General features: G+C 40.1%; 1 protein-coding gene across 5 annotated transcripts in view; it reads left to right on the top strand.

Moving 5' to 3' along the window:
• VEPH1 (ventricular zone expressed PH domain containing 1) overlaps positions 1 to 12684 on the top strand; it is a 122949-nt gene that overhangs the window by 61554 nt on the left and 48711 nt on the right. For all 5 annotated transcript variants that reach the window (XM_057545991.1, XM_057545993.1, XM_057545989.1 and 2 more), the window contains exon 5: positions 6883 to 7049. In XM_057545991.1, the coding sequence (XP_057401974.1) occupies positions 6883 to 7049 (167 nt within the window). The remainder of the gene's footprint in view (positions 1 to 6882; positions 7050 to 12684) is intronic.

Genomic DNA, 12684 nt, shown 5'->3' with positions numbered 1-12684 from the left:
CAGTTGGTCTCTGCCCTAGCACAAGAAAGTGAGAAGTAAGCATAGCTCTCTTTGACTGAACTCTACAGGGTCTCTAAGAGTTTGTGACTTTGGGCCTGCCCTCATACATGTTCCAGATTCAAATGTATACTATCTGACACAGTAAAAATAAATTCATAATAAAAAATATTGAAACATATGAGGAAACAATCCACCATAAATGAGAACCAACAGAAACCAAAAGGGATTAGACACCCCTCCCTCAAGAATTTCATTTATTTAAAATATCAGCTAGAAACTAGAAAATAAGTGTGTTTAAAGTGATTTAAGATCTACAAGAAGGAATTGGAAACATGAAAAAAGAAAAAGACACTGATTTTTTTAAAAGAATTAAATATAACTTCTAGAATTAAAAAAAGTTAATTGAAATTTTTTAAAAATTCAAGGAATGGATTAAATGACAAATTAGGCTGAAGCTGAAGAGAATATTAAGGAACTGGAAGAAAGAGCTAAGAAAGTAATTCTAAAATCCTTTCATTGTTCAAGACAGGAAAATTAATTTTTCATTGTTAGTTCAAGAATGTTTATTTTTTAAAGGACAGCCACCAAAACCAAAAAGAAAATGTCCAAATAGAAGGAATAGAGTGAATTAAAAAAAAAAAAAAACTTGACCTATTCAATAGGAAGTAGAGAAGTAGGGAAGAAAAGCATACACAGAGCAAGATAAGTAAAAAGCACAATGTAACATAAAAATAAATCCAAATATACCAGTAATCACTATAAATATCAATGAAACAAACTTTCAGTTAAGAGACAAATGTTTGTCAGATAGAAATATTTTTTAAGTCCAGCTATAAGTCACTTACAAGAGTCACACATAAAACAAGAATCTAGAAATCTCGAAAACAAAAAAATTTAAAAGTGGTGAGAGAATATACCAAACAAGGGCAATTCGAAAAAGCTAGCATAGTTGTATTAATATCAGTCAAAAGTAGACTTTAAAGCAAAGAGAGCAATTAAATTATGATGAAATGCTTTACCAGGAAGATATCTCAGAACTATCTGGTACTTTCAAAAAAATATGCCAAATATTGACAGACTTATAAGAAGAAATTGACAAATCCATAATCATAAAGATAGATTTTAACATACTTCTCATAACTGATAGGTTCACTTCTGTCATAACTGATCATTCAAATGCCAAAAAAACTGTGAAAGGATACAGAAATTTAAACTACATAATTTAAATTTTGATACGATGAAATATATGGAACATTGCTCAGAAGGTTTGATAAGCAAGTTCTACCAAGCAAGGAACACATAATCCCCATTTTATATAAACGGCCTCTGAGAATAGAGTGTACAGGAATGCACTAAATTCTTTTTATATGTCTAGTAAGTATGATACTAAAAAGAGACAAGGTCAGTACAAGAAAGGAAAACTGCAAGTCAGTCTCATTTAAGGATATAGATGTAAAAGCTCTAAATGAAGTATTAGCCAAAATCCAGCAATCTATGCATTAAAATGCATCATAACCAAGCTGAGTGTATTCTAAGAGTGCAAGATTGATTAAACATTAGAATATTCATTAATTTACTACAATAACAAGTTAAAGGAGAAATCATATGGTCATGTGGACAGGTGCAGAAAAATCGTTTAATAAAATTCAACACTCATTCACATTCAAACTAGGAAAAAGACAGGAGCTTAAACTGATAATATGTAAATACCAAAAATGTATAGAAACATGTACATACATTATGATGAATCCTTAGAAACATACTCTTTAAAGACAGGAATAACAAAACGATACCAGTGGACACTGGTTCTATTCATCAAAGTGTTTGAGGTCCCAGCTGGTAAAGTAGGACAAAAAAAGAAATGTAAGGAATAAGGATGGAAAGAAACGAAGTTGTCATCAGTTATTATAAGTTGATTATCTATATACAGAAAATCTAAGACTCTAAAGACAGTTTATTAATAAAAGAACTAAACTTTTGCTGGATGAAAGGTCAATGTACAAAAATCAGTTGCTTTCTTAATACAGCACATAAATAGAAAATATCTTTAAAAGACCAAAAACTGGGGCTTCCCTGGTGGCGCAGTGGTTGAGAATCTGCCTGCTAATGCAGGGGACACGGGTTCGAGCCCTGGTCTGGGAAGATCCCACATGCCACGGAGCACCTGGGCCCGTGAGCCACAACTACTGAGCCTGCGCGTCTGGAGCCTGTGCCCCGCAACGGGGGGGGGCCGCGATAGTGAAAGGCCCGCGCACTGCGATGAAGAGCGGTCCCCGCACCGCGATGAAGAGTGGCCCCCACTTGCCGCAACTAGAGAAAGCCCTCGCACGAACCGAAGACCCAACACAGCCAAAAATAAATAAATAAATAAAGTAGCTATAAAAAAAATTTAAAAAAAAATAATAATAATAAAAGACCAAAAACTTTCATTACAATAGCAACAACAAATATGGAATACCTAGGCATCTATTTAATAAAAGATATATAAGGCACAGCTAATATCACAAAACTTTGAAAGACATAGAAAAATTACATAGATAGAAGAATATATCAAGTTCTTGAATAAGAAGACAGTTTCACAGAGATGTCAATTATTCCAAATTAGTCTATATATTCAATGTGAAGAAAAAAATTCTAACCTAGTTTTTCAAGGAAGTTGACAAACTAATGGTAAAATTTACATAAAGTAGAGGAATTTGAAGTAGAAGATGAAGAAATTTGCCCTGTGAGATATAATGATTTATTATAAAGTTATTGTAATGAAGAAAATATATAATTGGTGAAGGTATGACAAATAACCAGAAACAGATCCAGATACATGGGAAACTTTATATATGAAAGAGGTATTACAAATCAGAGGGGAAACAGTTGGCCACTCAATAAATTGATCTGGGACAATTGTTTATATACACACAAATATATATTTATAATTAGATCCCTTCCTCATATGTACAGAAAGTAAAATCCAGATGGATTAAAGACAAACATAAAAACAAAATCATAGGACTTCCCTGGTGGCGCAGTGGTTAAGAATCCGCCTGCCAATGCAGGGGACACCGGTTCGAGCCCTGGTCTAGGAAGATCCCACATGCCGCGGAGCAACTAAGCCCGTGCGCCACAACTACTGAGCCTGCACTCTAGAGCCCGAGAACCACAACTACTGAAGCCTGTGCACCTAGAGCCCATGCTCTGCAACAAGAGAAGCCACTGCAATCAGAAGCACGTGCATTGCAACAAAGAGTAGCCCCCGCTCGCCGCAACTAGAGAAAGCCTGCACGCAGCAACAAAGATGCAACACAGCCAAATAAATAAATAAAATAAATTTTTTTAAAAATCATAATGCTTTTAGGAGAAAATATAGTAGAATATTTTTATGAACATATTCATTATATTAGGGAAAAATTTCTCAATAACAAAATCTTTATAAACCATAAAAAATTTAAAAATCAACTCCATTAGGATTGCAACTTTAAAACTAATAGACCAAATATTAGTGTCCAGAATAAATAAGAAACTTCTACAGATCAATAAGAAAACACAAACATCCCAATCAAAAATAGGCAAAGGACATGAATGGCCAAATCACAGCAGAGGAAATGACCTGAAAACATATAAAAATGGTGCTCAGCCTTACAAGTGATTAAATAAATGAAAATTAAAACAAAAAATGAGGTATCATCTTACACCCCATCAGATTGGCAGAAACCGATGTCTGTCAAGACCAAGTGTTGGCAACAGAAACATTCATGCTCCTGGTGGGTATGTAAATTGTTATAATCGTGGTGGTAGGCGGAAAAATGAACCCTTCCCCAAAGATATCCACGTCTTAATCCCCATGACCTGTGAACACATTGTGTTTCATTGCACAGAAGATGGAATTAAGGTTACCATATGAGGAGATAATCCTAGATTATCCAGATGGACCCAGTGTCATCACAAGGGTGCTTAAGTGGAAGAGAGGCAGAAGAGAGAAGCAGAGGAAGAGGTGTAGTGACAGAAGCAGGGTCAAAGAGTTGCTCTGTAGCTGATTTTGAAGATGGAGGAAGGAGACCCCAAAGCAAGGAATGCTGGTGGTCTCCAGAAGCTAGAAAAGCCAAGAAACGGTTCCTTCCTACAACCTCCAGGAAGGATCCCAGGCCTTCCAGTACCTGGATTTTAACCCAGTGAGACTCATGCCAGACTTTTGTATTATGGAAATATAAGATAATAAATTTGTGTTATTTTGGGCCACAGTTTTTGTCAATTTCTTATGGCAGCTATAGAAAACTACTACAACCACGTTACAAAGAAATTTTGGAACATCTAGAAACTTAACTCCCAGGGAAAAACCCACTGCTTTGCTACTTAATTATGTGGTCCAGGAACCATCAACATCACCTGAGAGCCTGTTAGAAATTCACATTCTCAGGCTGTACCTCCAATCTGTTGAATCAGTATCTGTGTTTTAACAAGTTGCCCCGGTGGTTTCTAAGCACATTAAGCTCAGAATCAGTACTCAAGGGAATATCTCCCATTTATGCACAAAGAAATAGGTCTAAAAATTGCAGCACTATTGGTGAAAGCAAATGATAACAATAATAATAATAAAAATCTTCCAACCATGAAGTATATGAATAAATTGTTGCATGTTTATACAGTACAATACCATACAGCTGTGAGAATAAATGAAGGAGAACTTCTTGGATATAAAACTTCAACACAATGTTGGATGAGAAAAAAATATGTTGCACAAAGATATGTACAATATACTATTGATACAAAATTTTAAAGCATGCAAAGAACACTAAATGCTTATTGATATATACACATGCAATTGAAGTGTAAAAACATTCATGAAGATGGTAAATACCAATTTCAGGTTGGTGGTTGCCTCTGGGGAGAAAAGGAAGTGAATGGGGTGGGAAGCAATTATGGTACAAGGTTAAGTTTTGGTAAAGCTGGTTGGTAGGCACCCCAGTGGTCCTTATATTTTTGCCTATATTTGTCTAATGGCTTGAAATATTTCATAATGAAGAAGAATATATTAGCTTATGAATGAAATTTATAGGATTTCTACACCAAAGTGTCTTCATCAGTTTCAAATTTTTTAAAAAGCCCTTATTTATCTTTGTATTCTTTGATCGAAATCCAAGTCAGCTAAAGATGACTAATCTGGGTTTTTCCTCTTCAGGGGTCCCAGGACCTTTAATGAGTATTGTTCCTGTCTTCAATTACAATGACAGTTCCATTTATTGTGACCTTTTTCAGCAGTTAATCAGTATGTCTACATAGCTAAGTTCTATGAGCTAATGTGCTTTGTAGAGATTGGGCATGACATTGACAATTCCTGATCCTTTAAGAAAAAGCTCTTAGTAAAATTAGTAAAAATAAACAAAAAACAAACAAAATAAAACAATGTTTTTCACATTTTAAAAAAACCCTGAATATTTCCAATACCTTGGAGTCTGTGGGCATATGACTAAAATCTGTTTGAGACTAATTCTATGAGCCATGTGTGGAAAAAGCAATTCTTATTATTTATCGTCACCGAGATATATTCACCATGACCCAGGATCACCCTTTCATTAAATTTGGTCATAGATATTCTGAAAATTCTGGCCTTCTTTTCTTAATCCTCATATCTAAATGTCCCCACCATTTAATTAGGGTCTACACATGTATAATCACTGCTTATTTGATTCTTTCTGTGTAAGTCTTCTATATACAGAGCCAAATTTAAAGTAAATAGAAGCAAGAAAATTCTTGTTTGAGAAATCCCTAGAAACAAATTCTAAGACATTTAAGTTCTTGAGAGGATTTTTCGAAAAAATCCATACCATAAAATGATAAGCAGATGTTTCCCATATGTTGTTTGCTGATGAGTCCCTGCAAACCTTACGTCATATTTTTTTCTTCAGGTTCCGCCATTTTAAACCCAGTTGTCCATACAAGTCTTTGAGGCAGATCACCTGTGACAAACAACCTGAGTCTAAACTTCCCTTGAAATAGTGCAGAAATTGGGGATCTAGATTTGCATTGCTACTTTTCTAACTATTCGTAAAAATAAGGCATAGTTTCCATATATCAGTTGTCTGAATCATGCCTCCGTATCTCTCAGGAACATGAAGACATTCCTCTGCCCTTTTATTTTTTTTTAGTTCAGTTTCATTTAGATTCATGCTTATGTCACTGCTTAGTTTTCATTTAAACGGCATCCAAATGTTGTTTCTCGTCAGGAATTCTTTATTGAAACTTGTTTCCTTCTCAAGGGTGTCGTCTGGTTACTGTCAAATCTTCTTTTCCCCACGGTGCATTACTCAGGAAAAATTTTCATTAGATAATAATGCTGATCATATCATAAAGTATTCCCTTTTATGGAAACTGTTTAAATAATGATTTAGGGGCTTCCCTGGTGGTGCAGTGGTTGAGAATCTGCCTGCTAATGCAGAGGACACGGGTTTGAGCCCTGGTCTGGGAAGATCCCACGTGCCGCGGAGCAACTAGGCCCATGAGCCACAACTACTGAGCCTGCGCATCTGGAGCCTGTGCTCCGCGACAAGAGAGGCCGCCACAGTGAGAGGCCCGCGCACCGCGAAGAAGAGTGGCCCCGCTCTCCGCAAGTAGAGAAAGCCCTCACACAGAAACGAAGACCCAACACAGCCATAAATAAATAAATAAATAAATAAATAAATAAATAAATAAATAAGTAAATAAATAAAATAATAATAATGATTTAGTGATTTTTCAGAATAAGGTACCATGTTATTTTTAGCAGAGGATTTGGCCATTATTCTGTGCTATTTAATATGTGAGGAAGTCCAAAATTTGTTGCATTGATAATAATGGTATTTTATGGCTCATGGGCTGATAAAGTCATCATTTCTGTGATTATTCCTTCAACAGGTAATGCCATGTTGTTGAGGGTGTTACCTGCTGTGTACGATAAGCAGCCTCAGCCCATTAACAGACACCTGACAGAACTCCTAGCCTTGATGTCTCAGCTGGAACAACCAGAACAGTACCATCTTTTACGGCTTTTGCATGTAGCTGCAAAGAGGAAGCAACCGGAGGTAAAATTTACATTATATACGTGATGGTTCACACAACTGGGTGTGTTTCTGGGTATGTGGACAGGATGTATACTTCAGCTTTCCTCTCTCATGTATCTGTGTATGCTCACCTTTACATGAAAGCACTCATTCACTTTTTCTAGAATCATAAAAGTGAGGAGGTAGTGGCAGAAGTTGGATACTGTCTTAGTGTTCTCTAGAGAAACAGAAGCAATAGAATGAATCTATCAATCAATCTATCTATCTGTACATACATACATACATACATATTTATCATGAGGAATTAGAGTTGGCTTATGCAATTATGAGGCTAAAAAGTCCCACAATCTGCCGTCTGCAAGCCGAGGACCCAGGAGAGCGAGTGATGTAGTTCCAGGCCAAGGACCTGAGGACTAGAGGGCTGAGGGTGTAAGTCCCAGCCTGAGGCCCGGGGAAGACTGATGTCCCAGCTCAAGCAGTCATATGCAGGCCTTCAACAAATTAGATGTGGTTCACTCACACTGGAAAGGGCAATCTGCTTTCTCATTCTACTGATTTAGATGCCAGTGTCATCTGGAAACACCCTCACAGACATACCCAGAGTAATGTTAAACCAAATATCTGGGCACCCTCTGACTCAGTGAAGCTGACACATGAAATTAACCACCACAAGTACAGTAATACAAACACAACAAATGTGCAAATCTGTAGCCATTGCAGGACAGCTTTAATGAAAGGTCAGTGTGGTCGTGCAGTCCTAGGAATCTACGGTTTCTCAGATAGGGCCAAGGGGAAGACCTACACATGCCTTGACTTACGGGGAAATCAGACTGTAGTGAGAGCAAAGGCTCACTTTCTAGATAGCAAATTACTTGTTCTTTCGATTCAAGTAAAAGATTGTAATAATTAGGATGCTTGTGATTATCAGTAACCAAACAGCCAACCCACACTGGTTTAAACAATAAAAGGAATTTATTAGCACATGCGATGGAGAAAAACCTTCAGATGAGACTTGATCAGGGGCTCAAATATGTGAGCAGAACAGCTTCTGTATCTCCATTTCTCAGATTTTTGATTTCTCAGTGTTGGCTTTCATTTTCTGTAGGATTTCTCCTTGTGTGCTCTGGATAGGGCCAGGGGTTCTCTAAGCAGTATGCTTTCCTACAACATCCAAACCAAAGTCCTGATAGTCTCTGTTTCAGACACATGCTCTACCCCTGGAGCTTCTCCTGAACACTGAGGATACTCACATAGAAACTAGAGGCTGCCAGGAAGGAGGAAGTAGAATTGGATTCTGGAGGGCACCAAGACATGTGCACAGTACAGATTAATGGTCAGACAAGGTTATATATGGCTGCATCTTTGCTCCATTTTCCTGATAATATCAATATCCACCACTTGAAAAACCAGTCAACACTAAGGTGAAGACTGGAACATTTGGATTCAACATCAAAATTCAAAGAAAGGCATGCAAGAATGGTCATATGCATAATTAACCACAATAGACTGTAAGCTCCTCGTGGTAAGGCATGATTTCTTCTTTTCCTTTGTATCCCACATCTTGGTACAGTATCTGAGAGCACTCAGTAAACATTCATAAAACTAAACTGAACTAAACAGGGTGATAAGTGCTCCACGAAAGGTATAAACCGGGGGCAGGGGGCAGTGAGTTCTACCTTAGGGGAAAATAGGTGCCATGAAGACCCACAAAGGGAGTGGCATCAGGCAAGATGTTGAAGTTTTATGTCAGGTGGAGCAGAGGGGCAAAGGATCTTCAGGAAGTGGGGACTGGGCTGGGAGACCTGGACACTGGAGAGCAGGCTTGAGCCCCACCCCCAGAGGTTTCAGTTCAATAGGTCTAGGATGGGGTCCCCGATTCTGCCCTTTCACAAGTTCCCAGGTGATGTTGCCCCTGCTGCTTCAGGGACCACACTTTGAGCAGTAAGGCTAGAAGTCGGGCAGAGGACTGGGCACCTCTCTGTTACCTGGTATGCATCTTCGCTTTTGCCCTTAGAATAATATATTGTCACTATTTTTTCCACGTCCGTCTCTCTCAGTGCACCTTAAACTCCTTGAGGATCAAAGAGTGTGTCTGCATATTTGTATGAACTCCCTAGCATAGTGCTGGGCACCTAATAGGGTTTCAATAAAACGTTGTTGAATCTGGAAATGAATAAATGAACAAAAGAGACCAAAGAGAGTGAAGACCCTGAAGAACAAAGAAAAAGATGTGTGTGGTCTCCAGAGGGGGAAAGTGGCTCAACAGGGTCAAGATCTAGGGAGTTAAAGGAGATTGGAGATGGGAATTGACCTTGGATTTGGTAGCTGGGGACTCACTAGTGACCCACGAGAGGCAGTGGTCTGTGGGGTGAAGTGGGGAGTGGCAGGCATCCATTACGGATTGTGTGTGGAAGGGAAGGGTGGGAAATGACCGCACGAGTGTGGGAGTTTAGGGGAAATAAGGAAGGTTTAACAATATCCAGTAAGAATAAAGTGATTGAAGATGTGGGAGAAAATATTAGATACAGTAAGGTGCCAGAGGAAGTCTGGGAGTGAATTCCAGAGCACAGATGGAGAAACAAATTTCAGAAAGGATTAAGGACAGAAAGGATGGGCAAAGCTACAACAGAGTTTGGGCTGGGCAGGGAGTGGAGTTGAGGGATCGCTGGGTCACCTAAAAGAAGGCTCAGAGTGAGGGGGGCACAGACAGGATGGTGTATTCGTTTCCTGTGCTGCTGTAACATTACCACAAATGTAGTGATTTAAAACAACACAAATTTATTACCTTACAGTTCTGGAGGTCACAAGTCTAAAATGGGTCAACAGGCTTGCATTCCTTCTAGAGAATCTAGAGGAAAATACGTTTCCTTGTGCTTTCCAGCTCCAAGAGGCTGGCTCATGGCCTGCATCACTCTCATCTCTGCTTGACTCTCCTTTTTCCCTCTTCCAAGGTCCTTGTGAGTACATTGGGGCCACCCAGATGATCCAGGATTATCTCTCCATCGCAAGACCCTTAACTTAATCACATTTACAAAGTCCCTTCTGTGTGGAAGGGAGCCTTTTCACAGGTTCTGGGGATTAGGGTGTGGACATCTTTGGGAAGTCATTATTCTGCCTACCACAGATAGAGACTGGGGACCAGGTGATATGGGGAACAGGGAGAGGTGACTAACAGGCCAAACCTAGTTTCATAAAGGAGGTGGCTGGCATGCCATTTGATCTGCAGCCTGAGAGCAAAAGCAAAACAAACACAGTTCTTGGAAAGGCAGGTTCAATAAAAGTTCAAGGGGGATTTGGATAGAATAAGCTAATTCAACTTATTTCCCATAGGGTAAAGGATGGGCATAAAGGTAAATGAAACCAGGAGGAGGCTCACTTATAGGAAGGGGGAGGGGAAAGGCCTTGGAGTCACCTGACCCTAAAAGGTAGGGGCTAAGGATGAGGGTGGCACCATGTGCGGCGTTCAGAGAGGTCCTGTCAGACCTCTGGTTACAGGCCTTCTGTGGCTGTCCAGAGACTCGGGAAAGGGCTTATGAGGCCATTCAAAACCAGGCCCCTGACTGTCGCCTGGCCTCCTAGGGTCACTTCAATCCTTACACCTTGAACAACTCTACAGTCTTAGGGACCACAGGTGGGCGTTCTCTATCAGGGCACTGAGTTTTTACATATATGCTACGTTCTCCATCTGGAATGTTCTTTCCTAACCAGAACCACCCTTTCTGGGCCGACAGTTGCTTAGATGTTGCCTTCTTGCCAGTAGTCCTCTCTGACTCCTTTCTTCTGCCTAATCCCTGACATAGCAAATTTCACACTGTCATGAATTTGTCTCTGCTGGTCTCGCTCCCTCTGGATCACCTTGGCTGTGATGCAAATGCTTGAGACACAAGGACCACCTTATCCACCACTGTGTCCCCAGTGCCTGGCATAGCACCTGGCACACAGAAGTCTCTCCACGAATATTTCTTAAGACAGATGAGTTAGTATCAGTGCCTAAATTTGCAGAGGATTTTACCATTCACAAAGGACTTTTGTTTTAACATCTAATATCTCATTTAATCCTACCAATAACTCTATGATGTGTTTTTTTTTTCTCCATTTTACACCAGTCAAAATGGATGCTTTGTTGCAAACGGAGTGTAACCTTTAAAAATTGTATAAAAATGAAAAATAAATTAATCAATTAAAATCAGAAAAAAAAAGAAAAAGGAATGTTTTGAGAGGTTATCTTGCCCCCATCGCACAAGTAGTAAGCCGTAAGTGACAGGTCCAGCACTCTGACTCCCACCCCCCTCCTCTCTTGGCCTGGGGGAGTCACTGAGTAGCCTCCACTTCCGAAGGCCACAAGGGAAGTGTTCCCAGGTTACAGAAGGCAGGGGAGGGTGGACAAGGGGCACCAATAGTGGTTGAGCTCATGCCACGTACCAGGCACTGTGTAGGTGTTTTACAGAGATTATCTCACTTGTTCTCCACAACCCTTTCATTTTGTAAACAGAGAGGTTGAAGTTTGGAGAGGTCAAGAGCAGTGCTGGTACCAAAGAGCGACTTGGTGCGGTGGCTTTTCATGCCCCCCTTATCTTTATCAGCCCCTCCAGTTTTCAGATGGGCAATGTCTTCCACAGGCCATTACAGTCACACTGCCCCGCCCCTAAGACTGCCATTTATGGAAAATCTGGGGCTGACACTGGTTAGGGAACTTTCGCAGAGCCATACAGATCAGGCTGAGCTACCTCATCAACCCAGTCTAATTCCAGCCAATGAGATCTTTTGATCTCAACATGCTAAAAAAATGAGACTGTAAGGCCGTGGCTTGTGACACAAATGGGCGAGCCAGGGGACACAGTAGAAAGGTGAGCTAGACAAGAAGAGGAGGAGAACCGAACAGAAGGGGAAAGAGAGGGGGAAAGCAGATTGCTGTAGGTATTCCTGTAGGTGCTGAGTGTGGATCCTAGAAGGAAGAAGCAAAGGGTTAGGAAGCACCCATAATGACGTGAAGGGACCCACCAGGGCCAGGATCCTAACTGGTGGCAGGGAGTGGTGACTAGGGTACCGCCCAACCCTTTGTTTCCCATCAGCACTTCTCTTCCTGTTAAAGCAGCCCTGCCCCTCCCCACCCCCCTTGCCTCCTTCAGCTCTTTGTCAGCTAACACTTGATTACTGAGATGCTCAGGCAGTGAGCTAGAGAAATCCCTGATTCACCTCTCCTCTCTCTCATGTTCATTAATTAGACAGCGGGCAAGGGGAAAAGGAGGGATACAGAGAAAAGTCTACTGAGAGAGGAAAGTGAAATACGTGGCAACAATCAAATCTGTAGACTGAGGCTTTCAGTGTAAGTCTAGTTAATTCAATTTCAGATGAAATAAGAGGCTAAATGAGAAGGATTTTGACCTTGTGACATTTGAATTAAAAGGGGGTTTTTCCTTCTGCATAAAAGCTGTGCCAGTGCTCTGTAACTTGGAGGTAAACTGAGCAGATTCTCCAATGAAGGCAAGTGCAGGAATGTTTTCATGCTTTCTTGAACGCACTCCTCATTACCCACCTTCTGTGACCAATGATAACCTGGCTCTCCAGGGCTGGAGGGTCAACACTTGGCCCTTGAAAAAAAAATCTTCTCTATGTATAGCTGACTAGTCCATGAGGTTGTGAAGGTGACATAGCG

The sequence above is a fragment of the Balaenoptera acutorostrata genome, chromosome 4, assembly GCF_949987535.1.
Source record: "Balaenoptera acutorostrata chromosome 4, mBalAcu1.1, whole genome shotgun sequence".
NCBI lineage: Eukaryota > Metazoa > Chordata > Mammalia > Artiodactyla > Balaenopteridae > Balaenoptera > Balaenoptera acutorostrata.
This window is presented reverse-complemented; position numbering and strand designations above follow the sequence as displayed.